This window comes from Serinus canaria, chromosome 4 (genome assembly GCF_022539315.1).
Source record: "Serinus canaria isolate serCan28SL12 chromosome 4, serCan2020, whole genome shotgun sequence".
Taxonomy (NCBI): Eukaryota; Metazoa; Chordata; class Aves; order Passeriformes; family Fringillidae; genus Serinus; species Serinus canaria.
In genome coordinates this window covers 3,729,313-3,754,216 of record NC_066317.1, presented here as the reverse complement: position 1 = coordinate 3,754,216, position 24,904 = coordinate 3,729,313, and the positions used below count along the sequence as shown (strand labels likewise).

At 38.6% G+C, this 24,904-nt stretch overlaps 1 protein-coding gene across 1 annotated transcript; it reads right to left on the bottom strand.

Moving 5' to 3' along the window:
- Positions 1-8,514: 8,514 nt before the first annotated feature.
- Positions 8,515-24,306, bottom strand: MYOZ2 (myozenin 2). Its single transcript, XM_009096283.2, has 6 exons — positions 24,164-24,306; positions 23,510-23,613; positions 18,303-18,472; positions 16,753-16,882; positions 15,221-15,404; positions 8,515-8,928 (listed from the first exon to the last, which is right to left on the bottom strand). Exons 2-6 carry the CDS (start codon positions 23,583-23,585, stop codon positions 8,697-8,699), a joined length of 792 nt encoding a protein of 263 aa, XP_009094531.1. The 5' UTR covers positions 23,586-23,613; positions 24,164-24,306; the 3' UTR covers positions 8,515-8,696.
- Between the last annotated feature and the right edge of the window lie 598 nt (positions 24,307-24,904).

Sequence of the window (24,904 nt, the reverse complement as noted above, 5' to 3'; positions counted from 1 at the left end):
TATTGCCACAAAATGATCCAAAACAAGAGCAGAACAAATGAGAAATATATCTTCAGCTTGCAGTAAGCTATATGAGGATGTGTTTTCTCATGGGGAGCTTTACCTAACTCCATTCCAGTGCTCAAATCTTCCCCACCATGAGCACTTTATTCCCACAACCTTTCTTTTAAACACACTCCGGCAGTGTTTTCCTCATATAGCCTGTAGCAAGCAGTCACATGAAGCTTACTCATCCAATTGATCTCATTCCCACATCCTGCATAGAGCCTAAAATTTATACATGTAAATTGAATACATTAGAAGGCATGAATGAAAGGAGGAGAAAATGGATCCTGTCTGAAAAAAAAAGAAAAAAACATCACTGGCTTTTTTAATCTTTAAAGCTCCAAGTGAGGCTTCAGAAGCAATGAGAGTGCTAAGTCGTAGTTTATTTTAGCTAGGTTAAAAAAACCTGCCTAACATTTCTGGTCTAGTTTGGTCTTTTTCCTCCTCCTTCTCTCAGTTAGCTGTGGACACTTTCATAGAGCACAGCCATCTTTTTTAAACTTATCTTCCTGTAGGTGCGGGAATAAACACAAGATATTTTCCTCTTATTCACTGTGCACTAGCCTGACCATACGATTTTTCCTGGTAGCTTTTAAGGGCTACAATGTTCAGTGGGGTGGCAAAAGCAATTTCATTGAAGTCATCTAGGATTTCACCCTTAGAAAAAGAAACATTGGTTTGCATTCTTCTCCAGACTTTTTGATGATAATGGGCCTGGAACAAGGTCTCTGTGTTCTTGATTTTTTTTCATTCTTTAGGAACAAGGAAAAGGGTGGGGGTTGCATAAGTCTTGCAACTGAATATTTTTCCTCTTGGATAATCCAGTTTCCAGTCCAATAATCTACTTCTGTGGAACAACAACCTAATAGAATAGTCTAAAATGGGAAAGGATTTCAGTTTTTAAAGTTAGTTGCTGAAACAGTCAAAGTATAAGAAAATCCTGTGTGTGCTCTATGTATCTGACAATTGTTTAAAATTGTGTCCTCATCTGGATGCTCTTGAAAAAATAAAGTTTTTATGATGATCTTTGTTTGTGTTGCATCAGTCTTCAGCAATCCTTGTAAGTTTCCAGGTCTTGTTTATTGCTTCCTCCTAGCATGTAAACCAATAAGAATGGATGTCTGTGACAGAAAAAGAAAAGAAAGAGAGGTCTGATTCATACAGACCACTCCTGTGGCTGAATTTCAGGGCGAAACCCATCATGAAGTAAATGAAAACAGAAGAGAAGAATTTAGTGAGTATAAAATCAGAAGCAACAAGTGGCTGACATTACATAATATATTTTCTGTCTCATTAAAAAAAATACATTGAATACTGCAGATAATAGAATGCAAAAAAATTTTTGTATTTTGTCCTGGTGAGAAACTGAGCATGATTTGATTTGAAATACATGAATTGCATCCCTTCCTCATGCACCTCAGTCTATACCCAAGTAAAATGTAACAGGGTTAAAACATAGTATTTAAAGATTATGGTGACTTCTTAGAGAAAAAATGTGGAAGTAAATAAGATAAAACTTTCTTTTTGCCATAGGCAGATCATGCCAGACTTGCCTGCTTTCTTTCTGTGATACAGTAACTGCTTTTCTAGATAAACAAATTTGTTACACTGAAGAAAAGGGGAATTTTTAAGGTAAGTGTCAGATGGGCAAAGAATTGGCCCAGAGGAAAAGGTGGCAATATGTTACACTTAGTGGCCGGGGGAAGTTGTTGGAGCTCTGTCTGAAAATTGATATTGAAACTCATATTGTTTAGTTTTTTCATTAGTGATCCTGGCACAAAAACTAGAACTTGCTAATGAGCTCTGTTGACATCACAGAGTTGGGAAACAGTCCCTGTAGTGTGGTGTCATACTGAACTAATTGGATGAGCTTGAGCAGTAGAGAAATAAAATGGGATACAATATGAAGTACAAGGTCGTGTGTTAGAGCCTAATGGGAAAGGCTCCCTGATAAAAGCTCAGAGCTTGTCGGATGGAAGATGAGACAATTTTAAAGAAGTGGGTGTGCAAGCCAAAGACAGAGTGGCTGTGAGTCACTGATTTGATGCTACTGTGGAAAATGTGAATCCAGTCACAAATACTCTCATCCCTGTACTTCTTGTACAGATAAAACAGTGCTAATGCTGTGTGCTGTACATGTGGTCGGTGAGACCTTAGAACAGAACAGATCTGGAAATCCACATGCAAGAAATTGAACTTAAAAGAGTTGTAAAAATATGTTTTAAATTCCTACTAAATCAAAGGAGTGGACAAGAGACTAAAAGGACCTGAATTTTTTAGTCTGGACAACTGAAACATAAAAGACCTTACAGTCTTTGAATATACCAGTTGAAGTAAATGTGACAAGAAAGGAAGCATGTATTAATTAAAAAAAATATGCTGTAATAAGAAATTAAGATGGGTATGACAAAATTTACATTGAAAATTAGAGGAAGATTTTTAACTGTCAAGGTGTCTGAACATTGCTAAAAGAAAATGTCTTGTGCAAGGAACATATTCTAGAATTGCACTGTCTTCATCTCAGAGAACCCTAGAGCTGCAGATTGCTTTACTGCTTCCTTCCCACTGATGCTTTCCATTTCCACATTTTCCTTTCTTTCTGCCTGTTTTATAAGCCACATCTGAACAAATGGAAAAGTGACATCACTAAATACAAGGAGACTTTTCATTTTGAGCTGGGTGTAGTATCGCTTCCTTTTCAGCAGCAAGACATTAATGAAATGGATTTGCATCACTGCAAAACCCGGATAGGAAATAGACACTTCCATTTTAGTTCAGCTTGCTCTTTTCCTTCCTTTTTGTACAGCATGTTCTTGTTTCTACCTTTGCCAGCAAATAGTCAAAATGTTCTCATTAAGAACTTGAGGAATGACATAGTGCTGGAATTCGCTGCCGGAATTGAGCCTTACTTGGCTCCTTGACGTACAGTAGGCCAGCCTAGGAAGAGCCTGTCATGCCTCAAATGTTTGTTTATAATCATTTGTAGTTATCTTGCCTAGTCATCTTTCAGTAATCTGGAGGGTAATGACCACAGTCAGTACTGTTTCAAGTTACTATTTGGCTAGATTAACTTGTCTCTGCAGAGAATCTTCTCAAAGGAAAAGGAAGTGCAATGATACACTCTGGGCTTCTGCACGGCTGCCAGCCTTCCCCCTGTGGGGACTGGGTATGGTCAGCCTCCTGGCATCCAGGGTCTCCTTAAGATGTGGCATTTTTAACTTTTTTGGTTTGGAAGATGACTGTCCATATGTCCTTCAGACCTCTAGAGAAATCCAGTTCTAAGTTACACCTTCCATGCAAAGCAGCCTGAGGGCTTTCCTGTGCTAATGAGTACAGCCAGCTCTGAGCTGGCAAAGTTCAAGCTGTTCTTTGTACAAACACCATCGAATATTTTAATCTCCATTTGCTTCTGAAAGAATAGTTGGCTCACAATACCAGGGCTTATTTTCACTCTTGCAGTGATTTATAAATCCTCTGCCTCTTGCAAATGTTATTTAACTTTGTCTCACAGTGTCTTTGTGCAGTAGGGAAGTATTGCAAATTCTGGGCCAGGTATTTTGGATGAATAGTCTGTTCTCAGGAAATCCAATTTCCATTTGAAAACAAAAGGGTTGTGAATTCATCCTGAATTTAGTTTAAAGTTCTGTCCAAAAATAACAGTAAGAAAAGTTATTTGGACTTTTTAATAGCTAAACTTACATCTTTCTTTTAAAAACATCAAATACTGATTTGTTGATACTTTTATTAGAGCCTGCCCATTGTAGAATGAAATCCAGTATTTCAAGTAAAATGAAAGTCAAATGTTATTCTACTTGTAATGTTTCTTGCATTCATTTTACACCATAGCTAGGAATATTATGTATGTAGTCATGTAAAGCTATTTTTCACTTTCTTTATTTTTACCGTGAAATTAATTCTTCAACATGAGAAAAAAAACAAAATGAAAAAAAAAAAAAGGCAAAGCAAACCAAAACAAACACAAAACAAAACAAACATAAACCAGAAAAAAGTAAACAAAAAACCAAACCCCAATCCCCAAACGTACAGCAATAAAACTTATACAGCCTGCTTTAATATTTCTGTTTTATTGAAGGGAAAACTGAGGAATAAGTTTTGTACGTTGTGTCCTAACCTGAGCTCTCTGTATAGGATCAGGACTCTTGCCAAAGGTGTAGCTGAGGTCAGGCTTTTGCGTTCCCTGCAGTGCCCATATGCTGTGTGGGAGGTTTGAGTTAGGCCTGGCTCTCTCTGCTCCCAGTTTACATTTAAATGTCCCATTTCCATGTGGGAGTTGACTTTGCTCTCACTGCTCTCCTAATGGATATTTTGATGTAAATTAATGAACACCAGTACTAATGGCACGTGTAGAACTGACATGGTTCTTTAATACATGGCTTTGGGGACACAGAAAGTATTTCACAGGACTGACAAATCCCTCTTTCTCACATCTTTAACAGTGCCCAGTAGATGATATTTATAGAAAGAAATGGTGTAAATATGGGGTGATCTTTGTAACACACTTCCTATGTTCCAGGTGCAGATCCCATAGTAGCTATTATCCATAATAGGCATAGTTACCACTATGAAGTTGTTTATCCTATTTTGAAGTTATTAATAGTTTTTGACCCATAGAATCTTATAGCACCATGTTCCACAACCAGGCATTTCTTGAAAAAATATTTATTCCGTTAATTTTAAAGCTGGTTCCTTACCATTTTATTAAGAGTCAGTTTGTTCCTGTCTTATTGTTCCCTCATCATCTTTTCCATACCATTTGTGGAGACCTCTGTCATAACTTCCTTTATTTGTGTTGAGATAGTTTAATTACTCTGTCCTTGCAGTAAAGTTTTATTTGTCTTTTTGTCTTCTGAGTCTCCACTATTGTACTCTTAAACCATGATAGCTTTTATATTTTGGGGGGGAGGGGGAGAAGGGTTAGAGCTCTGTAGTAGTTTTTCCTTGCTTTGAACACTTAGTCTGCAGACTGTTTAAAATAATGCATTATTTCCTTGAAAGGATTTCACCCTTTCAGTGGCTTCTTTATTTCCTTTTAGTAAGAATAATTTATATGCAATTTTTTTGTTTCTTAAACTGTATCAGTATTCTGACAGCATTTGGTAACTTTTTTATAATCTATATTCTAACACCCAGTTACATAACAGCTCTGTGGCAAACACTCTATTTATAAATCATTTAGATCACTTTTTATTTGGTTTTGAACAGTATGTAGCCTCTGGGAATAATGAAGGAGCCAGTGCTACGTGACTTGTCAGCCTTATAGGGATCTTCTGGTGTTTCTGTCTAGTCTGCTTATAATTTATGGGCCTCACAATGAAAAATACTAATCTAACATATATGGGGGTTTGTGCTCCACAGTCCTAATGTATTTCAGGAAGGCTGTTTTATCTTCTTGGTTTAGCTGCTGCCCAGAATATTTTGTGCTCGTTAGCAAGGCCATCTAAGAGCTGAGGTAGAGTGCAGCTTATTCATATCTGGTCTGAAAATAATTTTAAAGAGATCTAATTAGATATGGGCTCATTTTCCCCTGCATTTCCATGCAGTTTCCCAGTGTATTTCTAAGACATGATTGGGGTTGTCAGCACTTCACCATATGTAAAAATGCAAAACAAAGTACCTACGTAGTTAGGCCCAGCTCTGTGATCAAAACATTCTGATGCTGAACACAATATAAATTCTGATTGCAAATACATGTTTGAGATTAAATAAATACCATGTACAAGTTCTGTCTGCACAGAGGACAGTGCTAAAATTTTGTTTGATTTCATTGGGAATAGATTTCTGTCTCCAGTGTGTTTTTCCTGCTTCTGATTAAGACAATGTGTATTAAATTCATTTAAACATGGGGATACTTTGAGACAATAGAATAATAATTTATTTCCACAATTGTCAGTTGTATGGATCATACAGGAGGGAAAGCAGCCAAGACATGCTGACATATTTCTGACTTCTAAGAAGGGAGCATGCTGTTAATTTTTTTTCTCCAGAGCAGACAGTACAGGCCATGGACCCTGATTTTTCATGTCAAAAAAGGTTTAAAGTTTGTAAGTTTTAAAAATCCCTTATAGTCATGGAACTATTTAGAAGTGTACACCTCTTTATTTATTTTTTACATACTGTGATCATAGGAGATGTTGTATAGACTGGGAAATAGCAAATCTGTTTTCTCAATTCAACACACTTTTGGTGAAAACATTTAAAGTAATTTTCGAGTTCCCTTTATACTGCTGCAATGGGTACCTTAATGAAAATAAAAATGAGGTGAAAAAGCCTTTGGGAACTAAGACTTTTAGGAATTTTTGTTGTATATTTATTCTCACCATACCCTTCAGTGCCTTTCTCTTTTTGAAGCAAATACAAGTGTCTTGTGATAAAATGTACATGATGTTCAGTGCACATTTCCTGAAATATTTATAAACTTGTGCATGTTTCTGTTTGTGTTAATCTGTTACTTGTGTGTTTTCCCACCAATCTGTCCTTGCAGCTGTATTTGTTACAGCTAAAAGAAGCCTTTAGGAGCCCCCCTGCAGCTTTCCTTTAGTTATAGGATACACTTCAAGTGCAATATAACAGTCTAAAAAAAATAAAGGCAGGTCCAAAAACCCAGTGAAGTTAACAGTGGACTTCTGAATTCCCAGTCTTACCCAGAGATGTTCCTTTGTGGCAAGCCAGTTGGATTTTGGCAGAGGGATTTGTTTATTGCAGGGGGACTTGCACAATGAGGCTCCATCCAGGCTGATGCAGCCCGGGAACATTCCTGGACACTGGCACTGGCTCCTGCATGCTGTTGAATGCTTAGCACATTGCACAGCCCTCCCTCTGCCAGTTAACACTCTCCCAAACCCTTCCCAGGCACGGCTCAGGAGTTGTGGCCGATTCCCAGCAGGTGCTTTGGCCGAAGACCCTCGGTACGGGAAGGTGGAACGGTGTGGCTGCAGACTGCTCCCAGCCAGCGGGGCTTCCACGGAGCGCTCCGCCCGTGCGATGGGCTGCTGTGCTTGTGGCTCTCTGGTGGCAGAGCTGGGGCACGGGAGGCACAGGGCTCCTACTCTGCAGCTACTGACTGAGCTGGGAGGGGAATCAGAGCTCCCGGTTTTACGGGGACACAGCTCCTCTGAGAAGTGTCAGACAGAACGGAAGGACTGTGGGTGGTTTCTGTTGTTCAGACCATCAGCTGAACGTGTCCACAGCAGGCTCAGCTCCTCTCAAACATCTGAAGCCTCCTGAGCCCGTTCTGCTCCAGTGGATCCACAGATAAATAGGGAATTAAAGTTGCCATTATGTGTGCTGTGTAAGAAGCAACGTTGCATGCTCTGCATGTATAGGTTGTTTTTACAGAGAATACAGTAAAAATTATGTATCCCCTCTTCACGTTTCTCATGTGTATGTGCTATGCACCAGTTTTCTCATATTTCTCTTCAAACAACCTTATGAATGCCCATAAAATGCTAATTCCTCCAGAACCTGTTTGCATTACATCTCGCCATAGTTTTTTATTTAGTCTTGCATCTTTAACTTTGAAGAATCAGTATTTTTATCATTGTCCATTTAATGGTTGTACAATGTGCACAGTTAAGATCCCCAAACTAATCCCTGTATAGGAAAGTGCTCTCAGTCAATGCGGTGGATTTTTTTTTTTCATTTATTTCTTTATTTCCTAAATTTGTTCAGCACCTGTACATTTATTTGTGAAAATTGTGTGACAGAGTAAATGAAAGGAAATGAATGGCAAAATTTCCTTTGTCAACTACTTGCCTTGAAATGACATTTGAAAAACATGCATGCTGATATTTATAAAATATCAGAGCCTGTCAGTCTATCAAAAGCAAAGACTCTCTCATGCTTTTAAGTCCCAGTATAGATGTAGAGGGAAAGGTCTATGAAATTTCCTTCTACTGAGAAAACCATTTGTGGTAACAGAGCTTGGTGATACTATTTTTGTTTGTTTGACATAACCAGTCATCGCTGGGCTTTTTAGTTGTGAATAATACAAACATTCTAGACATCCAGGAAATACCTCTGTACTTTTTCATCCCAGTACGTAATCCTTGTCATTGCCAAATTTACTGGGTTTTCTGTAAACAAATCCAGGTGACACAGGCGCTGATGTGCATCATAACAGCTGAGGAAGAGTCAGAAAGGAGGAAAATGGCCTGAATTTGGTGTCACTGAAGTAATGACACAATTCTTACCTTGGGCCAAAGGCAGGGTTTGGGAAGAAGGTTGATTTGTCAGAGCTTATCTTGAGCAGGCAGGATTTGGGGTGCATTGAATGCAGAGTTTGCTTGGTTGTTTTCCCTAAATTACAGTACCTTTCAAGTCCCTTGAGAGTAGTGTCACCTCTTTTTTCTTGGTACACCTGCTCTTAAATGACATGCAAATGTTTCAGAAAGTAAAAGAAGAACATGTAAACACAAACAGAAAACATCTCTGTCATATTTTCCAAGTTACTTTATTTAGCTCATGTTTACAGATGAAACCGGGTGCCAGAAAAGAGACACTGCATCCCACATTATTAATTGTACTCCAGCTTCCGAGGAAAAATTTTGTCAGTAGCCTTTAGTAATATTTGGACCAAAAATACATGGATGTGCAGCTTTGAGCATTTTGTACCATGTAGAATGCAGCCTCTCTCACAGGTCCTCTGTTTCTGGAACGGTGTTGGATTCCGCAGGCTGAATGAACACTACCGGGATATTCTCAGATGTCCATCCTTTGGGAGTCCTGTTGAAGGATCTTCTGGCAGCAAGAGGGTTTGCAAGGATCATGAATCTGGGATCATTTAGCATCAGCATATTGTAATCTGGCACCTTGAATTTAACCAGCTTTGATGCTCTCTCAAAACCACCAAAGGGAGTGGCAACTCTGTAGATATCAGAGGAATAAAAGTTAAATGTGATTTTAAAAATACTTCTTTTCTTTCCCTCCCAGAAGCCGAAAAGAAGAGATTTTTGTTCCAGTTTCTTGTTTACATTTTCAAGCTTTGGAAAAAAAACCATTCTGTTTGTGTTTTCTGGGAAATTCTCTTTAAGATCTGATTAATTTCCCCTTAGATAAAGCTTGCAGCCCTTTCAAAAATTCAAATGGATGGAAAAGCCAAGAGAAAAAGACAGTACAAGAAAACCATGTAATTGGTGAGTCACAGTTACTAAACTTATTTTGTTGGTGATAAGTTGATAAGTCTGAAACTGTAGCTTAACACATTCCCTCTAGCGAGTAATTAGTTCAGAAACTTCTCACCCCATTTTCTCCTCTCCTCAGCTGCTTGTTCCTCCCACTGCACTGTGTTTCAGCACCATATTGTTGTACCAGTTAGAATGTATGTGGGTTGTACTATAAACCTGGGTCACTTCTGTGATCTGGGTTAAACAAAGACCCTTCAAAACAGAGGAGCACTTCAAAATCCAAATTATTTCAGCAATCTAGTTTATATCAGTATGCTCAAACAATTGTAGCAATCCAAGTGAAGAGGAGTGGAGCTTAATGAGTGAAGCAGAAAGGAACAGCCAAAGACAACAGGCTCTGGAAAGGAGGGAATGGGTGAGGACTTGATACACCAGCTTTGTTTCTGAAGAAAATGTTTATGTAACTAAACCTTGAAACACTGCTCAGCCAGTATTTTTCATGTTATTTAAATGTAGATTTCCCCCCAGGCAGTAAGCCTGAGAAACTGGAAGATAAGGAATACTAAGCTGGAGTTGACGGTTGCATGCATTTGCAAATACTTTAAAACAACAGTATTTCCAAATACCTCCCCTGATGTTCTGTGTATACGGGTTTCAGACTGAAAAAAAAAACCCTTGAGTTTTCCTGTCACTTCTTCCAGCCTCCTTTGGACAAACAAACAGACTATGGTATGTGCTCTGCATTTTGATCAGCTGCATAACTTTGCTGGGATATATTCTAGCCAGTGAAGAGTGTCAGATTTTTAAACTGCACAAGAGCACCTGGTTTCTGCAAAAACCAGACATGTAATGGCATGGGAAAATTAATTTTTTTTTAAAATGGAATTTCACCAGCCTTGGTATATTTAGTGTGTGGTACAGAATAGCAGATCTGATGGAATATATTTCCAGTGGCTCCAGGTATTATAGTAGAAGCCCAGAGAAACTAATACCAACAGAAATTAAAAGAGATCGTTTGACTATCTGTCCAGGATTTTCAGCAGGATGAAACCCCTAAGTTTTGTACTAAGAATGAAGTACACACACACAAAAAGAAGAGATTAGTTCAGAGAAATGAATCTGTGACATGAAAGAAATGGTGCTGCTCTCTCATTACATGGATGATTCATTGCATTTTGGTATGAGCAGGATTTGTTGAAGGGGGTGGTGTTAACTCCAAAGCATCAATCTTGGGAGGTATAAAAAATCATGCAAGCTCTGGGCATGCATCCTCACTGAGAGAAGAACACTGCTTTAGATTAAGCTCTAAAAATGTGTCTCAAATGATGATAAGACAAGATGTTGCAGCAGCAGCCAATCCAGGCACTAAACTCTTTTTAGGTCAAAGGAAATTGTTTATCCAAGGTTGGTATCGAGCCTGTGGTATCAAGCTTTTCTTGTGGAGCTGTCTTCTAGGTCACAGTGTCAACATGGATACCGTATGATACCGATTGCAAATAATTGCTTGGTAATTGGCACAGAGTGAATGTAGTGATCTACATCTCACCGGATAGTAAATATTGTTTTAATTGCTGCCCTAATTACAATACACATTCTCACATTGTTGTGATATTGAATTATCCCTGATGTGTATATTAAAAGGATAATCAAAATAAACAGAATTGCAATAGTTGGATAATTAGAAAACCAATTCTGTTGTCTAAAACATCCTCTTTATAGTATTTAAGGGTTTTAAATAGAGCATATTCCTGTATGTAACAGAAACAGGAGGGCTTTCTTTAAAAATTCAAGTATCATTTGTGGCAAAATACCCCCCTGTAGTTGCTATACAAAGTCTGGCCTCAGAGAATTCTGCATTTCTGCCTTATAGGCAGGGGCACATGACGATTGACAGAAAGGAGAGTACAGTAATTGGCTGAGAGACGTTGGTTTTCCTTTACAGCAATAAATATGTTCTTGTGCTCAATAACTTGTCTGACAACATGGTGTCGTAATGACCTCTGTTGTGTGCACATCAGCTGTGCTCCTTGAGGTCTGATTCATTGTATAGAAGCCTAAATCTCATGCCTAAAAAATTCCAGTAGCAATTGCTCATAAGGGCGGAAATGCTGGTTCAGAGCCATAGGAAATAGTGCCAGGAAGTGTAACAGATTGTTTAATATTCACTTTGCATATTCCTAAAAAGTAGGTGCTTGATTTAACAATAGCAAGTACAATCACATTTATTTTTACTTGTCATTTTAACAGGATTTCTTTTAAATTTTTTACCCTTTCCTATTGAATATTATGTTGTCTCAACATAGGAGACTGCTTGTAGCGAACGATTTGGGAAAGTCTGAAGGAATGTTTTAACTGCATTAGATTAGCACCTTTGGTTACATAATCACAAAAAAAAAGTGAGTTTCACATTTTAAAATGAGATCATCATTCATAGAACATTTTGTTTATCGTTAATTCTGGAAAAAAATGAGACGTAGGAGGAAAGAATCTGACCCTGCAAAATGCTTAGAGCTTCACGAGAGCTTAGTGCAAGAACTAATGCTAATTTCACAGAGATATTTGGGCGCTAAGGAACTGGCTAAATACCAGCTCCCACCAGTGTCACATCACTTGAAGTTAGCACCCAAAATTCCTGGGAGACTCTGGATCTTAACATTTTATAATAGACTTCAAGATCCATGAATCAATGAAAACAGAGCCCAGTCTGGATGGACTGAATTCTTGTAGTGCTTTTGAAAGAGTAGTCTTTGGGAATTGAGAAAGCTGAGTAGAATTTGTCTGGTAGGAGAGGCAGAACTAGTCTGACTTGCTTGTCCTATGTGAGTAAGATGTGGTGCTTTGTATGTTACTCATAATCCTACCTTTGACATTTTATCCAGCTCTAAGAAAGCAGATGGAATAAAGGTACTAATATAAGTAATATTATAAACTCCTTAGCAAATGCAGATTCCTGCTGCTTTCCCAGAGATTCATTACTTGGTGCGTCCATACTGGTAAAAGAGACAAGACATTTTTTCACTAGCAAATGCTTCTTCAATCCTAATAGGAATGAATCTCCAAGAGAAGCCAGATAGCATGGTCTGTTCTGCTGCTTTTCTCTGCTAGCACAGATTGGTTTTATCTCTGAGGGGGACAAAGAGTAGCCTGGTGTGCACAGTGTGTTCTGAGCCCCTCTGAGCCCCGCTCCCCTCTGCCCAATGCTGTGCTGTCAGAGCACCACTGCCAGTCTCACCGACAGCCCTGCCTCGCAGCACAAACCCTCCTGACATGTGCTGCCACAGCTCTTCCTCCAGTGATCTGCCAGCACTGCAAGGTTCCCACAGCTTAAAATTAATCCTACACTCCAAAAAATACCTCTATGAATTCCTTATTTGTTTTTTTAAAATTCCTTGGTGTTATAAAAATTGCACTGCTGCAGACTCCACAGTCACCTCTTCACTGCTGGACAGTGGGGGAAAAAAATCTGGATGCTGTGCTGAAGTGCATTTACCTGTGAATGTGTGCCTCAGTTCCAACACGAGACTTCCCTACCTGCTCAGGTTGTGCTGCTTTTCCAGTTTGTTGTGTAACAAGGAAAGCCGAAAGGAGCCTGAAATGATTTGTAAAGTCTGAGTGCCACTTCAACAGACGCCAGTGAATGAACCGGGAGGGATCCCAGGCCCATTTCCCTTGGGAATCCTATGGCTCACACTTGTTGCTAACCACACCTCTCCTGACTAATGGTGACTGTAGCAGTGCTTTGCAGGAGAACAAGCACAAGGGCACTTTGCTGGTTGATGAAGCAGGATGGAAAACCTAGATAGATACCCTCACTGATAACAAAATTGTGCTATTATATCATATTTTAATTGTTTAATACAGTATAATTTGCTTTCTCTCCAAGACTGCAATTAAGCAAGCCAAGGATGCTGTGACCTAGATTCCCAGAATGGCTTAGTAGAATCTAGACACAGAAGTCCAGTTAGTCTTCTGCTGGATAGCTTAGCATGGCAATGTGCTGTTTTAAATCCCATCATCAAATGCTCTCCTGTGCATTTTTAGGAGTGTAGACATCCAAGTCATGGCTGTGAAATCCTCTCCAAGAGATGAGTATATTGAATTTAAATTTTTCAAATTCTCAATTTTTTTTTTGAATCTTCTAGAAAACGGAAGTCTGACTGTAGCATGTAACAACTTTTCTAGAGCTACTAGGCATCCATTTCTACTGGATATCAGTTTTTCCATGAAAAGAAGAGTTGTGGTGGACTATGTTTATATATTTTTTTGGTTGAATTTTACCAGTTTCACAGCCTGGATCTGGATTTATGCGCCAAATTTTAGGGTTTTGTGGCAGTTACAAGGGAGAGCATTGACTTTTCGCTTATAAGAATGCACATATGTTCAAGAAATTCAGACTGTAGTGAGCCACAGTTCTGCCATGTCATACACAGAGAAACTCCACATAGAAAGAAATCCAAATAGTTAGTGTTGGGAAGAGGGCAGCTAACAGAACACAGGGCCACAGAGGCAGCCTTAAAATCCACAAAGAAGCCATCAGACCCCATCTCAAGACAGATATCCCTGTTAATGGAGTCTCTGTGCCCTGTCTGATGCTGTTCTTCACAATAATGACTAGCACCTCTTGTGCAAGGGAGAACTGATTCTGTCTCCATGCATTTGTATCTTTAACATTTTTTCTTGGGCTCTTTTTTTTTTCAAATTTTTCTTTTTTAAAAATTTTTTTAGGTTACAATAAGCACAGTACATAAACTGTGCTGTTACTGTTCTGATGTTGGCAGCTGTGGCACTTCTCTGACTTGCATTTGCTGTTTTGTCTGCTGAGAAGAGTGTGCCACACAGACTCAGTTATTAACATGGCAATGTATATTGCTGCAAGGAAATCAGAACTAATGCAGTGTCTGCAGTGCCAGTTTTGATGCTGAATTGTGTAATGTTTTAGTCCTTGCACTCATAGTTGGGGCCCACATCAACATCAGGAACACAAGTGATGTTTGTGGTATATTTCTCTAAGTTTGCACTGCCATGAAAAATTTTGTTTTTCAATAGATTGTTGTCTGGCCTTTTGAGGAGAGGTTTTGGTTTGGCTCAGCTGTCTGGAACTCAGCAGGGTTGCCCATTACTTCAGTAAATAAAAATAGTGTAAATGGAATGAAAGAAAGCAAAATACATGAGTAAGAATTTGCTTTCAATCTTTAAAAACCCAGTGTTGTCCATATAGATAGAAGTTCTTCTGAAAGCCATGATACACTAGTTACTATGTAAGCAAAACAATGTTTAAGCTGTTAATTTGTTGCTGAAGGTTGTCAAATATATAAAAAAATGTTACACTGCAATAAAAGAGAAATCTTCTGGCTATTTAGTGTGAGGGATTGGTTGTGGGATAAAGTTCATTGCACCATCATTGCCTAAAGCAAAGCCATGTGAGTTGTATTAAACAAAGAAATAGAAGTAGAGTACTTTGCATTATACAACTTAGAAACAAAGTTCTGACTGAGAGATCTGACAAGACCATACTTACTGAAGTCAACAACAGGCATCCTGGAAGGAATTTGAAGCTCCTATTTCCCATTTATTGAGTACACTGAATCACAGAATCATAGAATCATAGAGTGGTTTGGGTTGGAAGGGCCCTTAAAGATGATTTAGTTCCAACCCACTCTCATGAGCAGGAAGACCTTTCACTAGGCCAGGTTCAGAGCTCAGAGCTCCATGCAGCCTGGCCTTGAACACCTCCAACAATGGGCATCCACAGCTTCTCTGGGCACTGGATTCTGATACTTTCTTTCTTTCAATATTTTTAGCAATTTATCTTCTGTTCCTAGTTCTACAGTTTGAATTTGGGCCCATACTTTAGAGATAGACCAATTTGCTCCCTAATGCTCTTGTTTACCACTTGTAATCTCTGTGTGTGTGTTCATGTTTATGCATACACTTGCAAACACAGGTGGTAGGGTTTTTAAAGCTGGTGGAAACATTTTATTTCACAGTAATTTTCCTCTGGTCAGTAAAATTCAGTGTTTGCTCAGGATTACCTGTTAAAGCTCCTGTAGTCAGGCAGTTCCGGCTTTGCTTCAGGTGCAAAAAGTTTAGGATATAAAGCTTCCAGAAGTTCCGGATCATCCCTAATGGCTTCTATCCAGGGAGACTGGTAATACTTTGGCACAGCAGTAGTGTTGAACTTTTCAGGAGGAATTTCTTTCAGTGGTCCAGAATATCCTGCAATGTAGTCAAGGTAAAATGATTATAGTGATTCTTTGTGTTTTCTGCTTCCCTGCCACCATCCTGTGCAAGCAGGAACTAACACAGCAGAACTTCTCAGTGAGTTAAAATGAGCAGTTGGACCAAGTCACCAGGCTAGAGCTACACAAAGACCTGGCAGGGCAAATTTGTAGCTTTTTAGACAGATGACTGCTCCAAAGTATTCCACCTTCTTTTGAGGCTGAGTTTATTTTGGTCTTTTTTATAAATTTGTTTCTTTTGTAAGCATTTGTTTGAAACCAGAGAGTCCTTAGGCTAAATTAATAAAAATATTTTTAAAACAGACTGTTGATTAAAAGTAAGACAATTCTACCTCTTTGAGTGAAATTTTCCACAAGTACATCTACATCTAGGTCTCTAAATGAATGCTATTTCATTCTATAAGCTTAAATCTCCCTGTGGCTTAATACCTACTCTGACCAGACCTTTTTTGCCTAAAGAAAGGCTTGAAGATTTCTATCATGTCTTAGCAATGGAAATTACCTCTGTTTGCATTGTGTTTGGCCAAAGGATGCACAGAGCCTCAGCAGACACCAGCAGAGCAGGACTGACCTAGTTTACATGGACTGGAAAAGGTCTACACAAAACATGCATTGAGTAATTCTGAACAAAGAATGAATTTGTAAAGACCACGGTCTGCTCATGGATAATTCATAAACAGGAAGAAGGGCTATATCACTGAATAAATTAATTAAAACAAATTAGCCTTCTCTAGTCTTTAAAGAATACAAAATAAGGCCTTCTTGTAACTCACTCCTTTAAATAAAGCCAACAGTACCCTCACAGTTAAGGATTTAAAAAAGAACAGTTTATGCAGCCAGAGGCAAATTCCTTTCAAAGTTACTCCTTTCTAAAGGGTTCCAGCAAAATTTAGTGGCTTCAGATTTACATTTATAGATAATTAAACTACAATGGATAGCTTGCTGACTGTTGAGCAGGGTGTTGCCTGTTGGAAACAATGGTTTGACAAAGAAAAATCAATATATTAAAGTGGTTTTAAGTCAGAGGATGTCTTTCTCTGTTTTTAACACCTATATTTATAGGAGTAGGTTCTCTTGATATTATATTATTAGTTTAGAGAGAAGTAGTGCAAAAGGTATATCAGATCTTTTTAAAATGAACACAAGCATCTAAGAGCATCCCTTTACAATTCTGGGAGAAGTTCTGATTAGTTACCTGACTTGAATGTGTCTATTTCTAATATTAGTCCATTATCTTCTTATTGAAGATACTGCCTTAAAAATGGTCATTTCTTTGTTGTGCAGTGAGGCTGAGTGCATTCAGTGTCTGCAGACTCCCGTGTTACCTGGGGCGATGTTGTCAGGGTGTGGAGGGCTCCGGGGGTCAGGTGTGTTGGGAGGTGTCATTGGGGCGTGCTGGGGGATTCCTTCCACACTGAGGCCATCCATTCTGACGCTCTGGATGGGCTCTCCACGCTGTGTGCAGACAGAAAGAAATAGCACTTCAGGCATGGCATTCTCTGGGGAGGCTGCACCAGTGCTCTGATTTACAGCCCAGATCTGATTTCCAGCATGCACAATACTAAAGCACACTGTGCTGCTGTTTGGGAGAGTATTCCCTTCACACTTACGTTGTCTAAGTAACCCAAAATGAGCATTTTTTCAGTCACTAGACACTAGAAGCTGTTCTGTGCCAGACAGAGCACCCATGCTACCCAAAGGGTCAAGAAGTTTGGCAAGTTTGAGACCTTTGAGTTTCAAAGCATTGATTCTTCAAAGCGTCTCTTCCCATATCAGTTGAAAATTTGCTGCATTTGCTGAACTGCTTTTGTTTGGGATTGTCTTTTCCTTTATTTGTAGTAGAAATAACAACTTCAGTGCAGGTCACTTTCTGGAGATTCATGATATGCTGTTATTTTCCACCCTCCTATTGGGATATCACTTCTAAGGAAACATCTGAAGGCTTAATCATTGTTGCATAAATATAGAATTAGAGTCTCATAAGAAGTAAGCATCTTATTTTAGCCATGACACATAGGCTAAAAGCAATTTAAATATAGACTGGTTTAGAGTAAGAATTTCTTGAATAGGAAAGCAAACAAATAATACTTGTTTAAACTTGAAGTAACAACAAAAAAAGATCAGGGCAGAATGTTTTCTAGTCTTCCTGAAGTATGTTAGAAAGATTAACTTTGGCAGGCAGAGCCCTAAAGATGATGCAGACACCACCAGTGGTGCTAAGTAGACACTTAGGGGAGGGAACAGGAGCCAGAGGCATCATTTTTTCATGTGCTGGAATGTCATACTGACTTTAAAGCAAATGTACTCTGTGGTTTTGGGGGGAAAAAGTGGACTAAAGGGAAATGGAGCTGTCAGACTGTAGCAAAATCATGTAATTGCGTACAGAATTCTGACAAGATTGATGGTGTGCTCAGAATTTATCTGTGTAGCTTCCAATACTCAATAGGGGGAGAAATGGGGGGACATTATTCATAGATGGGCTTTTAAATAATAGTGTTAAATAACAGCTTGGGTGCTCAGTGAAGATATTGAGATTTTTTTGTATGGGATTTCTTTTGTGCAGGTTTATTTTAAAAAGGCAGATTTATCAAAGCTGAAACTGGATCTCATTTTATCCCAGTGTAATTTAGCTTCTGTTGAGCAAGTGATCAAAGACATTGGGAATATCTATACCATATGAAAATAAATGTAAATTTATTTTCTTGTCTACAGGATGTAATTTAATAAAATACAATTGGCTCATTTCTTCTTAGCCTCATTCCAGGATTTTGCATTTATTTTTCCTGAAACTACAAGTAAATCATACACAATGTGTATCATGAGCACCAAAGGAACCTGATGTAGAATCACCAAGAAGCGATTAGGAAATACTCACATTTCTTGGCTTGTTTGCCACGTAATGATAATTTTCATATGTGTATTTGTCAGATCTCCGCTGGCGTCGCTTGAAGAGCCTGGCCCCTCTGTTGCTGAGCGTCGACAGCTCCTCCACCATGATATCTCTGGGCGTGCTGACCTTTTTTCCAAGGTTCAGGGTGGGTGAGACTGCAATGCAATGGGTAAGTACAAACCTCTGTTTGTCTGAAATGTCTGATATTCCATGCTCTGCCCCTGAAATCCAGCAACTTCTTCATGCATGTTTAGCTAACACATAGCACAGTGTCACATGGTGTTAGTGAAATTAAGCCTTCTTCCCGAATTTTGGAGGAGATTATTGAATGCCACAAACCGGTATTCTCAAAGATGATAAGCACCTCAAGCTGCAAATTAGATCAGGGCCATAGTGTCCTACACACTGTATTAATAGCAGGCTAGTAAAAACTGGCTTCTGCTAAAACTGGGAACAAAATTCCTTTTGATCCCAGGGTCCCACATCAAACCTTCATTTAACTTTCTGTGTCCTGCATTGGATAGATAAGAGATAATCCCCTTTAAACACACCTACCAGTTTCTATTAAATGCTATTTTTAGACTGACTCTCAAAATAAAGCTCAAGGTGTGGAAAATGAGTCCTAACAAAGAATCACAACATGCTTCTAGGAATTGATTCATTTAGGACCTTTTGGGTTTTATTCTCTTTAAGGGGAAACTGAAGTACTGGATGTAAATTCCTTTATTCACTACTTGGGGAAAATTTCTTCTATGTCTTTATTCACATCCTGTGGAGTTTGAAAAGGAAAATGCATAAGCAAGGGAAGGGGAGATCAATCAGGATTGTAAACAGAGAATTCTGAATGTCAGAATTCCTATGGTCACCTTCATGATGGTGTTCTGGAAGCTGGGATGCTGGTTGCAGCAAACAAGCTATTGCTTTGTGACTGAACTCTCACTGAATGTCCTCAACCTAGAGACAAAACTTAAACCTTAGAACACAGAAACCTAAATACTGAAGAAACTATTTTCTATTTATTCATTTTTGCTTAGAACATTGCAGATTTTAAGAAATATAACAATAATAAGACATTATGTGTTTCACATATTATTATGGTCTTCAGGATTTAAAATTCTGAACTTTGACATGTATTTTAATACATTAAAATGAAATGAGGACAAATTATACATAATATGATCCTGCTAGCAGAGTAAGCAGACAGGAGGGCCACTTTGGAATTAACATTACAAATTAATTAGCTGCAGAAGGAACCTAATGCCAAAGTCAATATTGAATATGAAGGGTTTTGTTTTTAGTAAATGGCATGTTCAGCCTGGCATGTGTCTCCTAGTAACTTTATGTTGGAAAAACAACGTGATGTGCTGACATTTAGGAAAACATAATGGAGACAGATATATTAAATATTTAGCTGAAGCTGGATGGACAAGAGTTTTCCACGTAGTAAATCAAACAAGTAGATGGGCCCTGGAGTGCACCCCTGTTGATCCATTTCTGTCCTTACCAATTTCAACTGGACACTTGCAGTGGATTTTAGCTGAGCAAGAGCAAGTTAACTGGATCATGAGCTGGATTGTGCACTTCTGCTTTAAAAATAGTGTGTGCAAGGAATCCTAACAACCTCCTGTTATTTAAGAGCTAGTTACAAAACAGCGCGTTCTTAACATGGCAGAAAATGACTCAGCTTGCCCAGTGCATCCCTATCAGTGGCTGATAGTGGTGGGATTTTGGCTCTGGCATGGAGATAACCATACTGGTTATTGGCCTGTGGCCTGAAATTTAGACCTCAAGTCATATTTTGATTTTATCATTTCTCAAAATGACTGCAGGGGTAGAAACTGCTGGATGGTTTTGTATTAGTGAGAAGAAAGAAATTGATCCCACACTTCAGCAACGTTTTCACCTAGAAAAGCTTTTGTTGTTTGTGCACAGAATGGGGAGCTTGAACATCCTCAGAGACCAGGGAGCCAAGGCAACTGCAGAGCTCTGTCCAAAGCACTTGGATTCTTCTGGGACACTCTGGGTGTTATCTATTTTGGGCCTTGCTGTTCCCTTACATACACACTGTTCTTGTTAATGTTAACTGAAGGCTCCAAGCTACTTTGTAACCCACAGTTGTGTACTCTTGTGTATCCAGGCAGCATCCCAAAATCATAAGTGTAAGGTTCATTTGAATTCCTTGCCAACTAAAATCTAATCATCTGTCTAGCTTTATGATGTGTCTAGGGATAGTTTCAGTGTCAGTGCAGATAAGGTGATGGAGAATGAGAGAAGGAGGACATTTAGGGGATGATAGAAAGAGAACATTAATGTCATAGATGGACATTGAAAAACAATATTGAAAGTTTAATTCATAGTTTAATCCTAATCTTAACCTTTTAGCTTCATTTCTTTAATTTGCTCCTGCCAAGTCCTTCTTGTCCTGTGCTTAAAATCACAGCAGATTTTATTTAAATATGATTTATATAGTCCCTCCTGCATTCACTACCTAATATTCCTTTAATCCTTCAGTTTACAATCTTCTAAATACCTTAATCTGGACTATAAACTTTAATGATAAATATTAGAAAGTGGGTTTGTTGTAGTATCAGAAATAAGATCTTTTAACTCTGTCAGGAAAGACAGTTCATGTAGACACTGAAGAAAGCATTTAAGAAGTAATATAGAACTGGATGTGGGATTTAAGTGATGAACTCCAAGGGCTTTTTAAACATATGTATTTATATACACCCAAGTTTACTAAGTAGTCTTAGAAATGTTCTGATTGGTCCAAGTCTGCCAGTGACAAACCAAGGGCTCAAGGAGGTTAGTGTATGCACCCACTGATTTACTCGTGCAGTTTCTCTTTGAGACTGTAAGAAGGTTTACAGCTGATGTCTATTCCTACAGCATTTTATGGTGTGTCCATTTTCTCTAAAAAATGGGACAAGGTCATGTCCCACAAGCCAACAGCAGAGGTGGGCTTTCAGTCTTCACCAGTCTTGCCCAGAGATTGGTGATCTCAGACACCAGCAAAAAACTTGGCTGGTTTTGGAGTCTACCAACAACTGTTTCTGCTATGAATGTCTTTTAACAAGGAAGTGGAGAGTCACTGTTTACCTGAAAGTGTTGTAATAAAAAGGGTCTGAAATAAAAGTAGAGTAGGAATGCTTACACCATTCCAAGGTCTAGAGTTTATGTTACAGAGCCTTCTGTTATTGTGTACCTGTGCTAGCAGTGGAGAGTTTCACAGGGCTGTGGGACTGGCTGGAACTGTACATTGAGTTTTGATGTAATTACCAGCTGCAGGACTGTCATTACGAATAGTGATTCCAAGCCCAGAGAGACAGCAGTTCGCCTTCTAGATCTCAAATTAAGCTCATTGAATTAACAATTCAGATCAAAACAAAGCGTCAAAAATAAAGCTGAATCTATAGCAATTAAATGCTATATTTCTCCTTGGTTTTTCCAAGGCTTGTTCAGATTTGGTCCCAAAGAACTGGCTTCTATTTTGTGTCAGCACAGCTTTGGTTATCCTTCTCTTTTCTATCTGGCTTCACTGAGCTTGTACAGTTATAAATTTCAGTCTCTTATCACACCCATTTCATGGACTTTCATATTTTGTTAACATATAAATATCTCAAGCACCCGAAGAAGAGGTAAAAATAGAATTTTACAAAGAGTTAGAATTGCCTTCAGTGGCCACATATCACGGCATATCTTGCAGGATAAGCTGCCATAACTATGAGTATGAATCTTGACAGCAAATCTGATAATACGTAAATAATAAAAGGGAAGATTATGTGAGGCAAATGTTAAGCATCAGCACAGATTATCCAAATACGCCAATGATTTCAAGGGCTGTATGCTACATTTATTAGTATTGCTATGAATAGTAGCAACATTTACCATGTGAAATGCCTAGTTCCAAACAAACATATGAAAGGCTTTTTTTTCCCTTTTGCCCTGAAGAGCTTACAGGCTATTTCAGGCACATGTAGTGCTTGGGTTTACAATACCAAAAAAAAAAAAAAAAAAAAAAAAGTGGTTGTAATGAAATCTGGAAGGACAGACTGGCTTTCAGATTTGAGTGCATGTTCAATGGAGAATTGAAACAGGAAAGAGGTATTTGTTTAGGAATAGAAACTTCAGGAAAAACCTCTGGAAATATCAGAAGGAGTAGGACCAGGCAAACTTGTAGCTTCTTTTTCTAAAAATTCTTAAGTCCCTCACCCTACTCTTCAAGAAATCACTATGGTCATCAAGTGAGTGCAGCAACCATCCATAAGTTTTTTGAACCAAAAGCACTGGAAAGATTTTTAAAACTGGAATTCCATGTTCAATATTTCATCCCATGGAAATGGTATAACTTTCATAAATTCTAAATATTAATGCAGCTCCCTGTAGTTGCAGTTAGACTTGAGGGGTGCTTATCACTTCTAGAAAATGGATCTTTTATGTAGATGGTAAAAAAAGCTTCGTGGACAGGATTGGAAGGCTCTCCAAAAGCATCCAGCACATGCCTAAGGAAAGCCAAGCAGAATTGTATTCCCAGTGGAGTTAATTGCTTCTTAAGGTGTCATGCTAGAAGCATAACTTCAAGAACCTGTTTTAGAAAATCCAACAACCTTCCAAAAAGTGCCCACATTTTCATCAGTGCAATTACAGAGAAGTAAAATTTCTGTCAAATGAGATTATTTGGTGGCTGTGCATTGCAGAGAATGCCAAATGCTAGTAAAATGTGTTAGTTACAAAGATTTGAGAGGAATGGAGATGTGAACATTTGTTTCAAATTTTTTTATCATTTATATAAAAAACCAGAGTGAAACAGACCAAAAAAAAAAAAAAAGGCAAAACAAGAGGGTACAGATCATTATGATTCTTAGATGATAGCCTTTTAATGTGGAATGAAGTCATGTTATTAACCCCAAATAATGTTCTGAAAGGCTATCCTAGCAGAATGTACATCAGCTGTTAGATTACTTCATTCCTCCACAGCAGTTGTTCATCTGAAAATAGCTTTCAAATGAAAAGAGGCAACTACAAAAGGATTAGTTACCATAGGCAGCATGATACTCCCACAAGATTATTTATGGCAAAACACCCAGAGACAAAGCTGTAAGAGAGTTAAACTCTGTGATTAAAAAAAAAAAAATGTATTAGGGAGGGCTAGAGGACATTGCATATGCAGTAAGCTGGGTTCAGTGCTATACCATTTCTGTGTATTTCATCCATAATGGCTGATGCTTGCTCTTTCCTCTCTTTGGCCAGGGCAGAATCTGATAACATTGTGATTTTCTGATACGACTTTTCCTCGCTGCAAAAAAACAACACATTTTTATATTGTTGAGCCAGCACACACAGTTTGGCCAACTTTCATTTCCAACAGCCTGTTTAGAATGGCTGAACAGTGGAGTCAGGGGTTTCTGACTGAGAAATACTGCACTGCAAAATGCACTGGCAGTTCTTGCTTGCAGACAGCTGTTAGGACATGTTTTGATGGATAGAAGATTCAAAGGAATGGACTTTGAGTTGGTTACATAAATTCTTCAGCAAAAATCAGTGTCAGTGGTATAGGCCTTCTCACATCTACTCACAAATACTGCAAGATGTAAATTCCTAACTAATTTTAATTTACATCTTGGTTCATGTTTTCAGAAATGTTACATTTTGAAATTTCTTAATCTAATAAAGAATCTGAGGAATGAAACTACTTCCTCTGGCATCTTTAAAGATGGTGCATTTCTGACTAAGTAAAAATATAAACATCTGTAAAGTTGCAGAGTCAAGAGGTTACATAAATGTCTTGTATATGACAGTTGGTAGGACAGACAATGTCAAAACATTTCAGGAAACAATACACTTACCCTACTGTTTTGTTGTGCTGATAAAAAGCGATGTCAACCCTTTAGCTGAGGCTTCAGAAGTTAGTTATGCATGGGGATGACCTGCCTGGTCCTGGATGGTTTGTACCCTTGTGCTGGGATCTGCATGGTACCTAGTACTGAGACAAACTGGGGGGCTGATCCTCTCCAAAGGGGTTGGCATCCAGCTGACATCAACCAGTTATATATAGAAACAAACACTCCAGCCACTCATATCTTCCTGGCAAAAGAAGAGAACAGAAAAGATTCAACTGCACCCACAACAAAGAGAGGTTATGTCCCTTTCAGAGCTTATTGAAAATTTGGTGGAATGCCCCCCGTGATGTACAGATCATCTCCTCATCTCCTCATCTCCCCTGAGAGTTACAATCTGTGTGTTATAATCAGGAAGGAGACATTTAAAAATAAGGCATGAAGTGTATAGATAGGCAAGACTATAGCGGATGAGAATGGCATGGGCTAATCCTTCAGTGAAAGATGAAACCCTGCTCCTGGAGGGGCTGATGGCTAAAGTCAGTGGCAGATGGCTGATATACAGAGGTTGCTCTGCCAAAGAAATGAGATTTTCTTCAGCATTATACGTGATAGGGAGTAATTGCTCAACAAGCACATGCCTCGCAAACTGTTATTCAAAATCCCTTCACTTTCTTTGAGCACTGGGGACAAAAAACCTTCAGCAATTTGAAGCTCACTAATATCCAGCATTCCAGGATAGTGTTGTGT